At 46.0% G+C, this 19,542-nt stretch overlaps 1 protein-coding gene across 3 annotated transcripts in view; it reads left to right on the forward strand.

The window, feature by feature from the left end:
• The window catches only part of MYO1E (myosin IE), a 118,306-nt gene that overhangs the window by 93,512 nt on the left and 5,252 nt on the right, over positions 1-19,542 (forward strand). For all 3 annotated transcript variants that reach the window (XM_035132347.3, XM_088656834.1, XM_088656833.1), the window contains exons 19-24: positions 3,152-3,296; positions 10,453-10,567; positions 11,332-11,501; positions 11,769-11,914; positions 16,854-17,000; positions 19,347-19,504. In XM_035132347.3, the coding sequence (XP_034988238.1) occupies positions 3,152-3,296; positions 10,453-10,567; positions 11,332-11,501; positions 11,769-11,914; positions 16,854-17,000; positions 19,347-19,504 (881 nt within the window). The remainder of the gene's footprint in view (positions 1-3,151; positions 3,297-10,452; positions 10,568-11,331; positions 11,502-11,768; positions 11,915-16,853; positions 17,001-19,346; positions 19,505-19,542) is intronic.

Genomic DNA, 19,542 nt, shown 5'->3' on the forward strand with positions numbered 1-19,542 from the left:
TAATGTTTCTCTTAAAGTGAAGGCAGACCTAAGATTTGAGGAGCAGCTGAAATGCTCTTGCACCCCCCTTGTGTGTCATTGTTATTGTGTTAGTATTATTATTACTAACATAGCACAAATACTTAAACATACGCCACCTTATAAATAGAGAGTTGCAAAAGCTGCCCTGGCAACTGTTTTGTTGCTGACACTTCCCAGTCGATGTCTTCCTTCTGTGTTTGTCCTCTCCCACCCAGCGCCACGTTCAAACTGACCATGCTTGAAACTTGCTACTGTATTCCAGAGCTTGTGTTATGGTGGAATAAGGAAGCCTTCCCCAACCTGGTGCCCACTAGATAGGACTCATGGGAGTTGTAGTCCAAAACGTCTGGAGGACCTCAGGTTGGGTAAGGCTGGAATAAGGTATGTCATTTTTCAAATGAGCCGTACTGCTTTAAGGAACAACAGCTTTGTCTTCTCCATATTTACTCTCCGTACTGTTTTCGCTGTGATGGAGTAGCAAAAATGACAGCTGCTGCCTGATGAAAGGAATCTTAGTTGATTAATCATATAAGATTACATTAGTTAATCAGTTGATTGTTCAGGGACCTCCTGCATTGCATTTTTGAGTTGTATGTCACTTTGCAGTGTGTTATATGAAAGTGTGGTTTATACACATTTAAATAAATATATGTAAATGTGCAATTTAAATTCACACTTTAGGGAAATTGTTCTAAAGAAAATAAAGCATACGTTCTTTTGATTTTAGATTGTACATACATACATCCTAGATCATTCACAAAGCATCCTCCTCCTCCTCCTCCTCCTCCTCCTCCTCCTCCTCCTCCTCCTCCTCCTCCTCCTTCTTCTCTCTCTCTCTCTCTCTCTCTCTCTCTCACACACACACACACACACACACACCTTCACCTTCTAAGATGTCCCCCTGCCATCTGTAGTTTTTATCATTATAAAGAAATAAATTATAACCAAGAGCACCCTTTTAGTTTATCAAAATGCTTTAAAGTCGTCCATGCGTTGCAGCCCTAGCTGCTAAAACTCCTCCTTGGCTCTTCTTCCTTCCTCCCTCCCTTGCTCTGCTTTCTCGTAACAATGGCTTGCTTTTGCTTCTGTTTTGATTTTGTGTGTGCTGCAAATTCTTTCAAGCTGGAAATGCCCCACATCTCTGCTATGTCTAAGGGAGGATGGAAGCTGGTGCAGTTTAATAAAGAAGCGAAAGGCAGTTGTTAGGGAGGGAGAGAGGAAGTGGGAAAAGGATCCCACACCAGAACTGCAAGATTGGCTCCCCTGAGGCAGCAGGCATTGCTCTTTGTGCACTGCCAGAGAGACAACTGAAGGATAACATCTTGCTGTCTAAACTGTTTGGTCAGCCCTTGTTTTGTTTTGATGTTGCCACAACTGTCCTGTCTTTGCTCACATATTAATTATGATTTCCAAGGTTGTTTTCTTGTTGTAACAGCCTTGTGGTGGTGTAGCGGAGAGGCTGGGGAAACACAAATCTTAGTCTAGCAATGAAGCTCCCGGTGACCTTGAGCTTCTCTCTCCCTCTCTCTCTTTGCCTGACATGCACCACAAGGCTTAGGATACAATAAGGGAACCCCCAGGTAAACAACCTTGATCATACTGGAGGAATGGTTAGGTTAAAGGTAAAGGGACCCCTGACCATTAGGTCCAGTCGCGAACGACTCTGGGGTTGTGGCACTCATCTCGCTTTACTGGCCAAGGGAGCCAGTGTACAGCTTCTGGGTCATGTGGCCAGCATGACTAAGCTGCTTCTGGCGAACCAGAGCAGCACACAGAAATGCCATTTACCTTCCTGCCAGAGTGGTACCTATTTATCTACTAGCACTTGGATGTGCTTTCAAACTGTTAGGTTAGCATGAGCTGGGACCGAGCAACAGAAGCTCACCCCGTCGCTGGAATTCGAACTGCAAGACAGTAAATATGTTAGACTACACAGCTGTGATTATATAAACCCTAAGTTGACTTTTATGTACAGTATTATCTTTCTTCAGCTAGATATGGTGCCTTGGGTAGAAATTTAAAAAGCTATAAAATGTAAGAAAATACCTTATACCAAGTCAGTCCAATGTTTTCTCTGATTAGTTACAGTTCTCCATGGTTTTGGGGCCTGTTCCAACTCAGTAGGGTTAGAGGCCAGATTTTAATTTCTCATGCTTCAGTTGCTTCATTATCCCAGAATCCTTGGTGTAGAACATTTCTGTAGCACCTGGGAGGGAGGGGCTGACCTCCATCTTGGAATTTCCAAGTTTTGTACTTCTTTGCTTTTTGTTTTTCCTCTCCTGACCCCCCTCCCGACAACTCCCCCCCCTTTTGTGTAACATCTTGCCTGATGAACAGTTCTGGAGAACCTGAAAACTTACCTCACTTTATGACATTTTGGTCAGCCTCAAGTGTGGATTTTGGAATAACAATGATGCTCTTTTATTCCTTGAACTGCATTAATCCATTCTTGAACAAACTGAAGTGTGGGTGGCTTTGGATGGTGCTTATATTAGAGCAGGAATTTCAATTGGTGTATCTCAACAACTGATTTTTAATTTGTCCTGGAATTGCTCGTAGATGAAATCTATCACTGAGTGGAATGGCAGAATCATTTGATGATGATGAAGATGATTAAAATTTCAATACCACCCTTTATCTGAAGATCACAGGACAGTTTACAAAATAAAAACACAAAAATACATAACCTAGTAACAAACAAAAACAATAACTGCCCCCAACAGTTTAAAAGCCCATAGATGGTTAATAAGCCAAAGACCTGGGAGAAGCGGGATGTTTTTCCTGGCACCTAAAGATATGTTACAAAGGCACCAGGCAAGCCTTTCTGGGGAGCACATTCCACAAGCAGGGAGCCACCACAGAAAAGGCTCGTCCTTGTGTTGCCGTGCCCCCCCCCCAGGCCTCTTGTGGAGGAGGCACCTGAAGAAGGGTCTCAGGTGATGATTGCAGGGTTCAGGTCAGTTCATATAGACCTTAAAGCCAACAGCAGCAACCACCCGTTCTCTTAAAAGGTGGACCTTGAGATATTTTATTTGTGTTTGTCTTTTATTTTTAACCATGGGGCAACACAGCCAGATGGGGTGGTGGTGGTGATGATGATGGTGAAAATGATGATGATGCTTTTCTGCAGGTACGCCATCCTGACCAAAGCAACCTGGCCTTCCTGGAAAGGGGACGAAAAACAAGGGGTTCTCCACCTCCTCCATTCTGTCAATGTGGATTCTGACCAATATCAGCTTGGGAGAACAAAAATCTTCATCAAGGCACCAGAGTCTGTGAGTAGAAGGGCAAAGTCTTGACTCCAAAGCTAGGTCTGAACTGTAGAATTGGGGAGGGGGAAAGGGGAGGTCACTTGTCAGTTCTGCAGTGTGTTGCATGTCTGTTTGTGTGTGGTATGTGTGTGCTTTGGTGGGTCGGTGGGAGTAAATGTATAGTGCATCACCTGGTAACACAGGCAGCCTTTCCTAGATGTTGTTGGGACTCCAACTCCCATCAGCCCCTGCCAACATAGCCAGTGTCAAGGATGAAGGGAGTTGCAGTTAAATTATATCTGATGGCCCTTACAGTTTCCTCTGCCCTGCCCTAAAGAATCCTAAGAATTGTAGTTTGGTGCTGAGGACGATTCACCCCAACCCTATAGAGCTAGATTTGATAGAGTTCCCTGGCAGTAGGTAATGACTGCTCTCTCCACACAGTTAGGAAGCCTGGGAGGAATGTACAGTTTCCAGTCAGAAGTGGAGAGCCCACTGCTGAGACAGCTGGGTGCATGTAGACACCATGCAGTCATTCACCTGAACGCACATAGGCTGGTGGTGGATCCCACTGCTGCTGTGATCTTGCTTCCTCTTGGGTGTGTGTTGAGAGGACTGGACTTCTGCTCCCCTGTGAACTGCAGCTACCTGCCTCAGCAGTGTAGGCTTTCTTCTTGAGTGAGAGAGTGCATATTTTCTGGAGGTGATTCCCAGTTTGCCACCAGGGTTTGAAGGCAACTGGGTTAAGTATGGATCAGACCTAGGCCTTCTACTAATTGCATCTCTCGCTTGGGTGCACCAAGATAAAGTGTTTTTAAGAAGGAACAGTGAAGGAAATAGAAGATCATTCTTTATAAAACTTCTCTTATATGTTTGTGTTGAAAATCTATTGCAAGTCATGAATGTGTGGTTTTTTAAAAGAGGGATGCTGGTTTTTCTTTCTGGGCACAGGAAGTGTGTCTGATGCAAACTTTAATTACTTCTGATGGGTTGCTCTGCTTTGATAGATTTGCTGCAATTAGTACAACTTTCTGGGAGTCAGTGACTCCCAGAAAGTTGTACTAATTGCAGCACATCTATCAAAGCAGTCAGCCATGCAAGTAAAGTTGCTGTGAGCAGCTTGTTCTCCCAGCTCCCTTTTCCATTTTTTTAAAAATGAGGCAGAGAGGCATGCTAATTATTTCAGGAGAGAAAGGTTGGCCACAGTATGCTGAAAACTGTAAGCTGTTTACATATGTGTGAGGACACGTGTAGAAACTCTAGGACAGACTTTGCTAACAGCACAGCAAATGAGAGCTGTAGTCCAAAATATGTGAAGGGCTCCAGGCTGGTAAAGGCTGCTGTTTTGGAGGCAGAAGGATCAGACCCAGAGGGTGCAAATGACACAGGGGAGTTCCTCTACGCAAGCTGTTCCACAAGTCCTGTTCACTTCCATGGAGCTTGTGGAGGAAAACATCCCAGTGGATTATGCCACTTGCTAATTAGTGGGAAGGCAGTGGGCACCATCCCACTTTAGACACCAGTAGAACTTGGTGGAGTTGTGGCTACCATCCTTTGCTTTGTCAGCTATGTTGACATGTAAGTGGAAAGAATGGATAGGCACAGACTCGGGGATGTGAATCCTGGAAGATCTGCTTCCTTACCTTGCAGGCCTTTCCCCACCTGGCTTGGGAGGGTCGAGCCTGACTGACTCCAGCTACGAAAGCTGAGGCTGCTGAACAACAGAGGGTTTTTGTTGGGGGGTGATTGCTGCTGTTGGCTTTTTGTATATTTATTATAGATCTCCTTGTGATTTACCGTATGTGGAAATGGTTCAGTTTGGTTGTACATTTTAAAATGTTTTTATTTATTGTTTATGACTACCTTTTTTTACCTTGTAGTTATGTATTTTTTCCATGTTGTAAGTAAGCCACCTTGAGAATGGCTTGAGCTATGGAAAGGCAGCATACAACTAAAATTATCTATGCATGTGGATGCTGGGGTTCTCCCTTCCTGCTCTACTGAGCTACTGCAGTCCTGGAATGGCAGGATTGAACCCTGGTGGCAACTTGCAAGCTAGTTCAGGACTAGGGAGGCTGTCAATTTAAAAGTCCCACTGCACCTGCTCTGTATGCAGGTTGGTGTTCAACCTCCACTTCAAGAGAGCCAGGTTGCAGGTGATGAGAAACTCCTGTTCTCTGCCTGAGGCTCTGGAGAGCTGCTTGCTCACCAGAGCAGGATAGATGGGCCAGACGTTTGACTTGGCATGAACCAGTTTCATATATCACTCCCACCCCAGCAAAAAATCTGGCCAGACTGGAGGATTGTGCCACACACCTTGGAAGCCAGAGGCTCTTGGCAACAGCCCACGGAGCTGGGGAATGTGCAGGGTTAGGAGTGCATTTAGGAAGGGTTGCAGGACTCAGCTCTGTCCAGGGCACCCTGAAAGATCTCTGCATTGTATCTCTGCATTGCTTTCCTCTCTGTGAGCATCACACTGTGTGCAGGAACTCTGTGCCAAGACTCCAGCAATCAGAACGTCAAGCAGATGCTGCTAAATCCCTTGTCGGCAGCCATCATGCTCTGCTGTCTCTCTCCTGTCATCTGCCTGAAAGCAGATGTGAAATGTGTGAGATAGGCCAGATCCCCTTTTGACTTTAAGATGAACCGCTCCTTGTTTCCAAAAATATCCTCCTTTCATCCGCTGCTGGTTGATTGAAGACATACATGTCTTGAAGGAAGGTGAATCTCTGCATTTTCTGTCTGCGGGACTTCCTAAATCATTTCACATTTCCCACACCTGGCCTTTTCTTGCAGTGCTGGAATTTCTATTTTTAAAGCAGGGGAAACTGACCCACACTGACCTATTTGTGGCAGTGGCATATTTGTGGCACACTCCACATATTTGTGGAGGTTCTGTCTGTTGATCCAAGTGGGTGGCGCCCACTGAAAGTCAGCTTCAGTATGCAATTTGTTAATGAGACGTTTGTTGTTGTTGTTTAGTCGTTTAGTCGTGTCCGACTCTTCGTGACCCCATGGACCATAGCACGCCAGGCACTCCTGTCTTGCACTGCCTCCCGCAGTTTGGTCAAACTCATGTTCGTAGCTTCAAGAACACTGTCCAACCATCTCGTCCTCTGTCGTCCCCTTCTCCTAGTGCCCTCAATCTTTCCCAACATCAGGGTCTTTTCCAAGGATTCTTCTCTTCTCATGAGGTGGCCAAAGTATTGGAGCCTCAGCTTCATGATCTGTCCTTCCAGGGAGCACTCAGGGCTGATTTCCTTAAGAATGGATAGGTTTGATCTTCTTACAGTCCATGGGACTCTCAAGAGTCTCCTCCAGCACCATAATTCAAAAGCATCAATTCTTCGGCGATCAGCCTTCTTTATGGTCCAGCTCTCACTTCCATACATCGCTACTGGGAAAACCATAGCTTTAACTATACGGACCTTTGTCGGCAAGGGGATGTCTCTGCTTTTTAAGATGCTGTCTAGGTTTGTCATTGCTTTTCTCCCAAGAAGCAGGCGTCTTTTAATTTCGGGACTGCTGTCACCATCTGCAGTGATCAAGGAGCCCAAGAAAGTAAAATCTCTCACTGCCTCCATTTCTTCCCCTTCTATTTGCCAGGAGGTGATGGGACCAGTGGCCATGATCTTGGTTTTTTTGATGTTGAGCTTCAGACCATATTTTGCCTCTCCTCTTTCACCCTCATTAAAAGGTTCTTTAATTCCTCCTCGCTTTCTGACATCAAGGTTGTGTCATCTGCATATCTGAGGTTGTTGATATTTCTTCCGGCAATCTTAATTCCGGCTTGGGATTCATCTAGTCCAGCCTTTCGCATGATGAATTCTGCATATAAGTTAAATAAGCAGGGAGACAATATACAACCTTGTCGTACTCCTTTCCAATTTTGAGGCATTTGCAATACCCAAATGCCTCATTAACAATAGCGGGCGATTTTAATGCTAGGGTGGGAATTGACAATGAACAATTAAGTAGCGCTTTAAATTGGAATACCACTGATGATATCAACATTCAATGAAAATAGGAAGATTCTCTAGAGACAAGGTTGTAAACAGGGAAGGTATATACTTGCTCAAGCTGTGTAATAATTTTAATTTACAAATTGTGAACGACTCAATAGATGGGGATAAAAAGGTAAAGGTAAAGTAGAAATGGGGAATTTACATCTCCCCCCCCCCCAAGATGTAGTGTCATTGATTATAGTGTCTCTTGTGGCACTGTAAATCTGATAGTGGACTTTAGAATTGGGACGCGCACCGAAAGCGATCACCAACCATTGTTGATGCCTATAAATTTAAACTTTGATTTAGAAATAACTAATGGTAACGACACAAAATTCCGTCAATACGAGCAAATGACCCAACTAAAATGGTCCCAGGAAATGAGTGTCAGGGCCGGCCCTACGGCCAGGTTGGGTGGCCAGGGGGCTCTGCGCAGCTGCCGCTCTGGGAAACAGGGCGGGGCGGGGGCGCCGGAGGGATCTGTCGCACCACGGCGCCAGGGCGCCAAATATACTTAAGACTGCCCTGATGAGTGTAGTAGGGGGGGCAAAACCTTACAGTTGATTTTAGAAACCAGGTTCTCTCTAAAGAATATCAATTCTCGTAGTGACATTCTGGAAGTATATAGTGAACATTTGAAGAGCTTAACACTCCACCAAAAGTCAGGGCACTTAAAAACAGAACTAGTCCCTGGTTCAATGATGAATGTCTTCAACTTAAAAGAAAATGGTGCCAAAGTTCAAAGATAACCATACCAAACTAGAACCCCCTACAGGTGGGTAGGAGTCCGGTATAGTAATTTTGGGTCCAATGCCTAAAGCCATTTCGGGTCTAATGCCTAAAGCCAATACCACTCACTTTCTGTAACCAATAAAAGTTGTGGGCTTTTTTCGTGCATTAACTGAAAATACTGGTGTCCACGTGTTTTATTCATCAAAGGAGGGGGTGCAGGGCCTTGACGCACAAGCACCTTTTTCTTACATTAGTTACCAGGATGAAAAATCTAAACTTACCAGGGAAAGAACAAATAGGTTTTTCCAAAGGCTACTCTATCTTAGACTATTGTCTCATACTTACACATTTGGTTGAAAAATAAAGACTTCAAAATCATTCCAAGATTTTTGCAGCTTTCAAAGATTTTCGTGGTGCCTTTGATTCAGTTGATCGTGTGATATTGTGGAGGAAGCTTGTAGAGTTTTTGTTGTTGTTTAGTCGTTTAGTCGTGTCCGACTCTTCGTGACCCCATGGACCATAGCACGCCAGGCACTCCTGTCTTGCACTGCCTCCCGCAGTTTGGTCAAACTCATGTTCGTAGCTTCGAGAACACTGTTGTAGAGTTAGGAATCAATTAACGCTTGCTGATCCTAATACAGAATTTATATTATTTTAACATCTGCCAAAGCAAACTCAATGCCAAAGGTCACCTCTCTTCCAACATCCCTAATATGAAAGGTGTAAAACAAGGGTGTATTCTTGCCCCCTTTTAATTTATTTTTTATCAGATCTTCCAGAGCACATTAAAAAAATAGAAACACATGCCCCCCAAATCAATCAAAACCCAGTTGCACTGCTACTGTATGCAGATGGTGCAGCCTTATTATCACTAACGGGGGTAGGTCTGGAACATCTTTTACTCTCCCTGATTTCCTATTGTGAAACCAATAAATTTTCAATAAAATATGAGAAGAGAACAATTCTGGGAAAATTAGAGAAATGGAAAATAAGAGGACAAGGAATCCAGCTAGTAAAGATGCACAGATATCTCAGAATTTTATTCCAGATGGTTGGTCAAACCATCACACAAGTGCTATAAAACAGGCAAAGTGTACTTCCTCAGCAGTAGCTCGGTTTTCTTTTAAAAAAAGGTAACCAATTTATATCAGCTGCTATTCAGATTTATCAAGCTAAAGTGTCATCCCAGCTACTTTTTGGGACCCCAGTATGGATACACGCATATAATAGTGATTTAGATAAGATACACGCAAGTTCCTTGAGATGTATCCTGGGGCTCCCAAGTTCAATCAAGTATGAGACGATGTGTGCAGAACTAGGTATACACACGATGGAATATTGGGCATGGGCCAGCACTGTAAAATACTGGTTGCGTTGCCATTTTCATTGCCCACCTTGGAGTTTGCTTTCTGACTTACTTAAGGACTCTTATGAATCTAGTTGGTTCCAACTCTTACATAGGAAAATCAGATCTATTGGTACAGTGGTGCCTTGGTTCCCGAACAGCTTGGCTCCTGAACGCCAAAAGCCCAGAAGTAAGTGTTCCGGTTTGCGAACGTTTTTCGGAAGCCGAACATCCGACGCGGCATCTGATTGAGTGCAGGAAGCTCCTGCAGCCAATTGGAAGCTGCGCCTTGGTTTTCAAACAGTTTCGGGAGTTGAATGGACTCCCGGAACGGATTAAGTTCGAGAACCAAGGTTCTACTGTATTGACTTGGAACTCTTGTATAATTCAAGTGAGCAATATATTTATCGCAATATTCAAACCAGATTAAGGGACATTGAAAAACAAAATATCGAGTCAGCTGTAAATAAAATTTGCTCCCCTAGGTTTTGTGGTTTAAATAAAGATAACAGGGTCACTTATATCTCAAAATTAATAATTCCAGTCCAACACAGGGCCTTTATATTAGCTTGACTGAATGTTTTTCCCTCAGATTTTGTCAATGGCAGATATTTAAACTTCCACACAAATGATAAACATTGCAGTTGTTCTTTGAATGTGCCGGACACTGTAGAACATATTCTTTTCTACTGTCCATTATACAACCAGCTATGCAAACTCATGCTATCCCCCTTTTTTGGGTAGTCTTAACATCATGACACAATGAAAATATCAGATTCTATCTGTCTGACATTAACTGCAAGGGTGGCTGAGCTTTTGTCAATAGTATCTCTACGGTGGTGAGTTTCACTATTTAGTGGGAAGAAACCCCAAATATATTTTACATGCTATTTATTTGTATATATAAATTTTTACATATGGATGTTTCCTATATTTTTACATATGGATGTTTCATGGCGGCCTATACTTGGAATGCCTTATAAAGGTTTGGCAAAGTAAGCAATTGGTTGCCCAATGCGGTGTGCCATTTGACTTCTGCTTCCCATCCTTTCCTCTTCTCTCCCACTTGCTGAGGTGATGGGCTTTCTTTTTATTGCAGCTGTTTTTGCTGGAAGAGATGCGGGAGCGGAAGTACGATGGCTATGCACGGGCCATCCAGAAGGCATGGCGGAAATACGTGGCCAGGAAGAAATATGTACAGATGAGAGAAGAAGGTATGTCTCAGCTGATAATAATGTAGTAACTCAGGACTTTGCCCCTGGCCGCTCCCGCCTGTCAGTATTTTTATCTAATGAGTGAAGTCAGCGCTATGATTGACAAGTGAGTTGTTTGGACACTAGGCAGTAGAGTCCTGGAGTGATTCTGTTTCTGCCTCCCATTTTGTGCGCCTTCCTGCTTCCTACAAGTTATTTTCTGCAAGTAGTACTACAGAATAAGGGTGTGTGTGTATGTGTGTTACAGAATCGCTCCCCAAATGGCAAATGCAGGTTGTGAAAACTCTGCAAAGTGGCTTAGGCATGTCTGCTGCTGTGCAGGAGCTGATATCCAGGCACTCAGTAGGAATTCACTGCATTGTTAACTTTCGAGAATAATGGTATATGTGTCTACTTAAGATGTAAAGTTCTTTGTGTTTAATGGGGCCTACTCCCTGGTTAAGTAGGTGCAGGGTGGCAGCCTGTGCATTTGTTTAAGGTTGGCATTGTGAAAAACAGGGGTATTGTGCCTTTAACAGCTCTGTTTCCACAATCAGAACCTGTAGGACATAGCTTATTTCCCATAGTAAGCATGAGGGTCTCTGAGGGCAAGGAGTAGAAAATCAGCAATCACTGTAATTTTATATTATGCACTTCCCTCTCTCCCCCTCACCTCTAGAAAAATGTAAATGGAATGGCATCTCCTTGCTTCTCAGAACTGTGAAACTCATCTTTATAATTGGGGCTGCAGAGTAATCACTTCTTCCTCTCTCCCCATTTTAAAGCCTCTGACCTGCTGCTGAACAAGAAGGAGAGAAGGAAAAACAGCATCAATAGGAACTTTGTGGGTGACTACATAGGCATGGAGGACCACCCAGAGCTGCGGCAATTTGTGGGAAAGCGGGAAAAGATCGATTTTGCTGACACTGTCACCAAATACGACAGAAGGTTTAAGGTAGGAATGGGTCAGGGCAAAAGAACTACACAGTGAATTCTGCCTGGGCTGGCTGGGTCTCTGTGCCATCTTACATTTCCCCCCTGTGGGCATCAGAATATATTGAGCTGCCTGCTGGAGGCAAGTTCCATCACACCCAGGTGTCTCCTTATTTCTTTCCAGATGATGGAACTTGGGGCCTAAAGCTAAATCAATCCTTATTCCTCATTTTAAAAAAAATCTATTTAAATCTTATGGGCATAAACACAGGTCTGCTCTCATTTCCAGGGCATCAAGCGAGACCTCATCCTCTCCCCGAAGTGTGTGTACCTGGTTGGGCGTGAAAAGTTGAAGCAAGGCCCAGAGAAAGGCCTGGTGAAAGAGGTGCTCAAGCGACGGATCGAGGTGGAAAGGATTCTCTCAGTTTCACTAAGGTCAGTCCCCACCTCCTCTTTTTTTCACAGGAATAGGCCAGTGGGGGAAGGGAGAGAGGAGGAGAGCTAAGTTCGGTGGGAGGCAGGGTTAGGGGGCAGCAGCAAACTTTAAAGTTCCAGAGCAGGGCCTGTTGGGCCCCCCCAGATGTTACTAGCTTCCTGCTGCTATCAGCCCCAACCAGCATGGCCAATGGTCAGGGATGATGGGTATTGGGGTCCAGCAATGTCCAGAGCATGGCCACAGGTTCCTCCTGTTCTGCTTCATGACATGTATTAAATTTGCCCATTTCCTGGAGGTATCTGTTTGGCCAGTATGGAAGGAAGCTGGATCCTGGGACTGGATCTGATCTGATTTAGCAAGGAGGTCCTTCCTACTGATATTAGCAGTAATAGCTCACCAGTATACCGCTGAATATTAAATTCTGGAGATGGCAGTTTACCTTCCTGCCTCGCTTGTGGGCTTCCCTGGTTGTCTGTTGTGGGAAACGGGATGCTGAACTAGAGAAAGATCTCTTTTGACATCATCTAATAACTAATCTGCATTAAGTGATCCTGAGTGCCGGCTCTTTCTCAACAATTTGGGAAGTGCCTTGCAGGATCAGACCAAAGTCTCCCTCATCCAACATCCTTGTCCAGAATCTAGTCAAGAAACAAACCACTCAGTCACAGTTGGGGAACCTGTCTCTCCAGATCTTGCCAGCTCCCATCATCTCTGACCACTGGCTATGTTGGCTGCTGGAGTTGGGAGCCCAACAGCATTTGGAGGGGCTCCCACAGTCTCCCCTCCCATGACTCTCTGGGGCTGATGAAAGTTGGCAGAGGCAGCAAACATGCTGCTCCCCATTTCAAAAAATCCACTGTTCTAATGCTGATCCTGTAACTATCACAGTACTAAAGGGATAAAGGGACCCCTGACCATTAGGTCCAGTTGTGATCGACTCTGGGGTTGCGGTGCTCATCTCACTTAATTGGCCGAGAGAGCCAGCGTACAGATTCCAGGTCATGTGGCCAGCATGACAAAGCCGCTTCTGGCGAACCAGAGCAGCACATGGAAACACCGTTTACCTTCCCGCTTTAGTGGTACCTATTTATCTACTTGCACTTTGAGGTGCTTTCGAACTGCAAGGTTGGCAGGAGCTGGGACCGACTCCCCCCCCCCAATTATTAGTGATCAAACCAAATTAATTTAATACAATTTTCCACTCTTATTGCAATCATGTGTCCAAGATTCCCCCCCCTCATAGCTGCTTCATTTCTTATTTATATCCAGTTGACATCCTTCACTTGCCATTAAACCATTCTTCCAGCTGTCCGCTTTTTCACCTTAAAACAGCACCTCAGTTTCATCTTGTAAATATATAATCCATTTCACGTGTGTAGCCCTTTAGGTACATTTTTGTTCCAGACCTGGAGTGTTGGAAGAGTTTGTTGTTCAGTTCTTTGCAGTGTTTCCATTTCGCTGTTATTAAGCTGACTTGCGAACCGCAGCCATAAAAATCTCACAGAGTGAACTTTCCAGACATCCGCCATTAAGTTCCCCTCTGGAGTTCTTTCTCAGCCCAGGATATACAGCAAAATCTTTTCTAAGATTCAGCCTCACTTCAACAACTACCGTGTTTCTCCTAAAATAAGACACGTCTTATATTTATTTTTTCCTCAAAAAAACACACCATGGCTTATTTTCAAGGGATGTCTTATTCGGGGGCTGGATCATAACAGGGAAATGATTTTTTATATGAATTTTACAGATGCTGTACAACAGAAATCACGTTTCTCTTTCTCAGGACTGATTAGCCAGATGCTGCCTGAGATCACAATTGGCTTTACCAAATAGCTGTTAAGTAATTTCCTTTGATGCCCAGATCTCATGGCTACCATAAGGTTTCTATCTTTCAGGACAAAGGCAAGGTGATAATAGGAAGTTGTCTTTATCTATCTCCTTAATCTCCTCTTTCATATGCATAACCTTTGAAGCCTAGGAATGCAAGTTGTCTGGGTCTCTCGGCAAAATGAGAAGGGAGGGGATGTCAGTTTTAAAAAAACCACCCGCATGTCTGCGAGAGCTCGCTACTTTCCTACCGTAGCTGCAGTTTGCCTGCCTCGCTCTCTGTCTCGGCCATCAAGAGGAAATCAACAAGCAACTCATGGCTGGGCACATACCGGTAGAATGGAAGGGGGAAAAGGTGGGGGGAAGCGAGAGGTGGGCTGTGTGTGTGTGTGTGTGTGTGTGAGAGAGAGAGAGAGGGAGAGAGAGAGAGAGAGAGAGAGAGAGAGAGAGAGAGAGAGAGAGAGAGAGACGCACAGGGGGAGAGAAAGAGACTCGCACAGGGGGAGAGAAAGAGACTCGCACAGGGGGAGAGAAAGGGACGCGCACAGGGGGAGAGAAAGAGACTCGCACAGGGGGAGATAAAGGGACGCGCACAGGGGGAGAGAAAGGGACTCGCACAGGGGGAGAGAAAGGGACGCGCACAGGGGGAGAGAAAGAGACTCGCACAGGGGGAGAGAAAGAGACTCGCACAGGGGGAGAGAAAGAGACTCGCACAGGGGGAGAGAAAGGGACGCGCACAGGGGGAGAGAAAGGGACTCGCACAGGGGGAGATAAAGGGACGCGCACAGGGGGAGAGAAAGGGACTCGCACAGGGGGAGAGAAAGGGACGCGCACAGGGGGAGAGAAAGAGACTCGCACAGGGGGAGAGAAAGAGACTCGCACATGGGGAGAGAAAGAGACTCGCACAGGGGGAGAGAAAGGGACGCGCACAGGGGGAGAGAAAGGGACTCGCACAGGGGGAGAGAAAGAGACTCGCACAGGGGGAGAGAAAGAGACTCGCACAGGGGGAGAGAAAGGGACGCGCACAGGGGGAGAGAAAGGGACGCGCACAGGGGGAGAGAAAGGGACGCGCACAGGGGGAGAGAAAGGGACGCGCACAGGGGGAGAGAAAGAGACTCGCACAGGGGGAGAGAAAGGGACGCGCACAGGGGGAGAGAAAGGGACGCGCACAGGGGGAGAGAAAGGGACGCGCACAGGGGGAGAGAAAGGGACGCGCACAGGGGGAGAGAAAGGGACGCGCACAGGGGGAGAGAAAGGGACGCGCACAGGGGGAGAGAAAGAGACTCGCACAGGGGGAGAGAAAGGGACGCGCACAGGGGGAGAGAAAGGGACGCGCACAGGGGGAGAGAAAGGGACGCGCACAGGGGGAGAGAAAGGGACGCGCACAGGGGGAGAGAAAGAGACTCGCACAGGGGGAGAGAAAGAGACACACACGGAGGTCATTCATGAGGCGTCTTTAATCGCTCCTCTTTTCTTCTTCGTGCCTTCCTCTCCTCTCCACCGCAAATGCCACTTTTGTCCTCTTCACCAAGTAGAGCTCACATACGGTAGCACTACGGCTTATTTTCGGGGTATGTCTTATATTTTTTCAACGCATGGAAATCGTGCCATGGCTTATTTTATAGGCATGTCTTATTTTAGGAGAAACACGGTATCTAGCTGTGGGTCATTCCTCCAACAACATCCCCATCCAGTGGTATTCATAAATAAAATACATTCAGCCTCGGTCAAGGGGGGGGCATAGCAAAACCTTGTTATATTTCTTGTAGAGCATAAATCAAAGCCCCCCCCCTTTTCGGAGTATCAAACAGAGTAGCAACTACAGTCGCACCTTGTAAGTCGGACAGAATCCGTTCCAGAAGTCCATTTGACTTCCAAAACGTTCAGAAATCAAAGCACGGCTTCTGAATGGATGCAGGAAGCTCCTGCAGCCAATCAGAAGCTGCAGAAGCCTCATTGGATGTTCGGCTTCCAAAAATAGTTCACTAACCGGAACGGTCACTTCGGGGTTTGCGGTGTTCAGGAGCCAAAACATTCAAGAACTAAGCTGTTCGAAAACCAAGGTACATATGCCTCTTTATTGTAGGGTAGGACAAGAGAAAGAAAGACCATTACAAAACACAAAACATAAAGCTCCTTGTCCTCCCCCTTTCCTTTCAGGCTGTTGTAAGGATTCTCAAACTTCAGAAAATCATTCAAATACCTTCAGAAAACCAGTCCCGGTTTTTTGGCAGCTGATTGATTGCAGCCCATTAGCATATGATGCTTCAAGAGCACCTCTTGATTAATGCCAATTATCCAGATTGAGGAGGAACCTTCCACAAGCCATGCCAGTAAAGGAGGCTCGTCCATGGCCGGGGCACACTCCCAGATCGCTCCCATTCTGCCTTTCAAGTTGGCAGACACGGGGTTGCGCGACATTGCGGGATGCAGTGAACTCCCCAGGCCCCACTGAGGAACATCGAGAGGATTTATGCCTCATCTCCTCTGTCCCTTGCCTGAACTTCTTCGCAACCCCCAGAGGGCTATGAAGAACAACTGTCACTGACTCGTAGGTGTGACTGGAAACCACTACTTCCTGTTCTTGAAATGTAATTCATTCACTCACCTTCAGAACAGCTTGTATGCTGTTCTGAAGGTGAGTGAATGAATTATGTTCTGCCAGCTGTTCCATCTCATTCCATCAGACATAGAGGCCTGATCAATCTAAATGGGAATCAGCAGTCAGCCAGAAGGATATGAATATATTTGTATTTCAAGAACAGGAAATAGTGGTGGGCAGGAGCTACATAAATGAGCTGACAGTGTCCTCTGCTGGAGAAGTAGAAGCAGCTCATTCTCCTAGAGCAGGTATGTCAAAAGTCTGTTTCAGGGGCCTGATCCTGAGGTTAAATCCTAAAAAAGCTCAACAATTTGGGGGTTAAATCCTAAAAAAAGCTAAACACCTTTGGGGTAAACTTCAGTTCTAAGAAAAGCTTAACAACTCTGGGATAAAATTGTAAAAAAAGCTCAACAACTTCAATCCTAAAAATAGCTGTCAGCTCATTTCTGTCCTAAAAGGGGTTAGAGGAGAGGCCAGTTTCCTTGTGACCCTGGCTTTTATTTCTGCAGCATGATGCAGGATGACCTCTTCATCATTCATGAGCAAGAATATGACAGTCTCCTTGAGTCAGTCTTCAAGACGGAGTTTCTCAGCCTTTTGTCGAAGCGCTACGAGGAGAAGACACAAAGGAGGCTACCTCTCAAGTTCAGCAATACGTGAGTGACAGGCTTAACAGCAGCACTTTCCTCCTCTGTCATGCTGAACCACATGAGCAGCCACAGCTGTGCCTTTAGGGGCATCAGCAAAGTCAGTCGGAAGTATGGCCCTGAGATAGCGTGTGATCATCACAGAGCACATGATGATGATGGTAATGGTGATGATTTATTTAATCTATATACCACCATTCATCTGTGGATCACAGGGTGGTTTACAATATAAAAATGCAAATATACATACTATAAAAAGGTAAAGGACCCCTGACAGTTAAGTCCAGTTGAGAATGGAGCTGGCGTTTGTCCACAGACAGCTTCCGGGTCATGTAGCCAGCATGACTAAGCCGCTTCTGGCGAAACCAGATTAGCGCACGGAAACGCCATTTACCTTCCTGCCGGAGTAGTACCTATTTATCTACTTGCACCTTTTGACGTGCTTTTGAACTGCTAGGTTGGCAGGAGCAGGGACCGAGCAACAGGAGCTCACCCCATCACAGGGATTCAAACCTCCAACCTTCTGATTGGCAAGCCCAAGAGGCTCAGTGTTTTAGACCACAGCACCACCCGCGTCCCTTATACATACTATAGTAACAAAAAAAAGCACTCCGCCTCCCACTTTAAAAAGACATAGATTGTTTAATTAGCCAACGGTCTGGGAGAAGAGGAATGTTTTCACCTGGTGCCTAAAGATACAGTGGTACCTCGGTTTACAAACACAATTGGTTCCGGAAGTCTGTACTTAACCTGAAGCGTACTTAACCTGAAGTGAACTTTCCCATTGAAAGTAATGGAAAGTGGATTAATCTGTTCCAGAAGGGTCCGCGGAGTACTCAACCTGAAGCGTACTTAACTTGAGGTATGAGTGTAATTGGTTCCGGAAGTCCATACTTAACCTGAAGCGTACTTAACCTGAAGCGTACTTTCCCATTGAAAGTAATGGAAAGTGGAGCAAGCCTACCTGGAGAGAGCATTCCACAAGCAGGGCGCCACCACAGAAAAGGCACGTTCTCGTGTTGCCACCAGGCCTCTCCCGGAGGTGGCACACATCAGGGCTCAGATAAATGTTTGGGCCCAGTACTTTGTGCCTTGTGAAAAAGACCAACCCTGCAGTAAAGATGAACATCAGTGTGAGGAGGGTGTCAGCAGTTTCCTTATGGCATGCCTGGAATGACCTCCCCAGCCCGCCTTTGGGCCCAGTCATACAGCCCGGCTCTGTCACCAGGCTGAGCAGTCTGTTGAGGGAGGCAGGGTGTAGTGAGCTCACTTCCATTTGGTAGGAAGCACCAGAGTATGGCTTTCAGTTGAGATTTCTGGTTTCTGAATGAGGGCGAGGCCCTGCTTGGGCCTGGGAGAAGGAGAGCCAACCCGTTCTCACCTGGACACCCTTGCGGTGGGCGTCTCTTTCCAGGACTCGTTTTTCCAAGGTAGCCCCCCCCCAGGCTCCTGGAGTCCTCATTTCTGTGGGAAGGAGAGACCACAGCCAGGTCCTTCTGGCTGCAGGAATCCCCCCTCTCCCCATGGTTTCATAAAAAGTCCAGCCCCAGGCCTTTTCCAAAAGCATGAGAAGGGATAGCTTTTTCCACAGCTGGGCTTGCAAGAGAATGGCGACCATTTGTGGTGATGGGGGGGGGGGACTCGCTCTGCTCTGTAAGAAGGAAGAGGGAAATAAATGCTCCATCAGAAGGAAAAATAAATTCTGACACAAAGCCCACCATCCCAGAATGTTTTTTGTTTTTAGGCAAGTCATTTCCCAGCTTGTGTAGGAGTCTCAAAAAAAAGCAAGAAAAAAGGATAGTGAGTGCATTTTGCTGGTGTCATTTCCTGGCTGAGGCAGGGGGCTACGAATAGCTTTTTTGTAGCTCAGGGCTCATTCTCTGTGTATCAGCTTGTTTGCTTTTTGTGTATGTCATTAAATGCATAATGCAAGGGTGGGCAAGTCTGCTGTCCAAAACACCCAGCAACAACATGACATCAGCCCTGATGGGAGAGGCATATTCTTGTGCAGTGGGCATTCATTTCAGTGAAGCCTGACTTTAAATTTCACCTCCCAAAGCAGCAGAGATTTTTCAGAATGTCAACAACTCTGCTCTTCAGAGATGAGACCAAACTTTGGGAAACAGACCCCGCCTTTTGGGGTCGAGTGGGAATTCGTTTTCCGTGCCCCCAAATTATACAACGGTGGTGTCTGACCCTAGAGCCACTTTCCTCAACCTGATGCCCTCCAAATATTTCTGACTACAACTGAAGCTTTGATGCTGAAGCTGATGGGCTGCAGCGGCTGCTCTTGGGCATGTGGGTGATATTCTTCTCATGCAACTAACTTGAGTTTTCCTGACCACTTTGTTTCAGGCTTGAAGTGAAGCTAAAAAAGGAGAACTGGGGGCCCTGGAAGGCTGGTGGGTCCCGCCAGGTGCAGTTCAGCCAAGGCCAGGGAGACGTGGCCATTCTCAAGCCAAGTAATAAAGTGCTGCAGGTCAGCATCGGGCCTGGACTCCCAAAGAACTCCCGTACGTATGAAGTCCCCTGAGGTCGCAAGGAGGGAGGG

The sequence above is a fragment of the Zootoca vivipara genome, chromosome 13 (genome assembly GCF_965207765.1).
Source record: "Zootoca vivipara chromosome 13, rZooViv2.hap1.1, whole genome shotgun sequence".
Taxonomy (NCBI): Eukaryota; Metazoa; Chordata; class Lepidosauria; order Squamata; family Lacertidae; genus Zootoca; species Zootoca vivipara.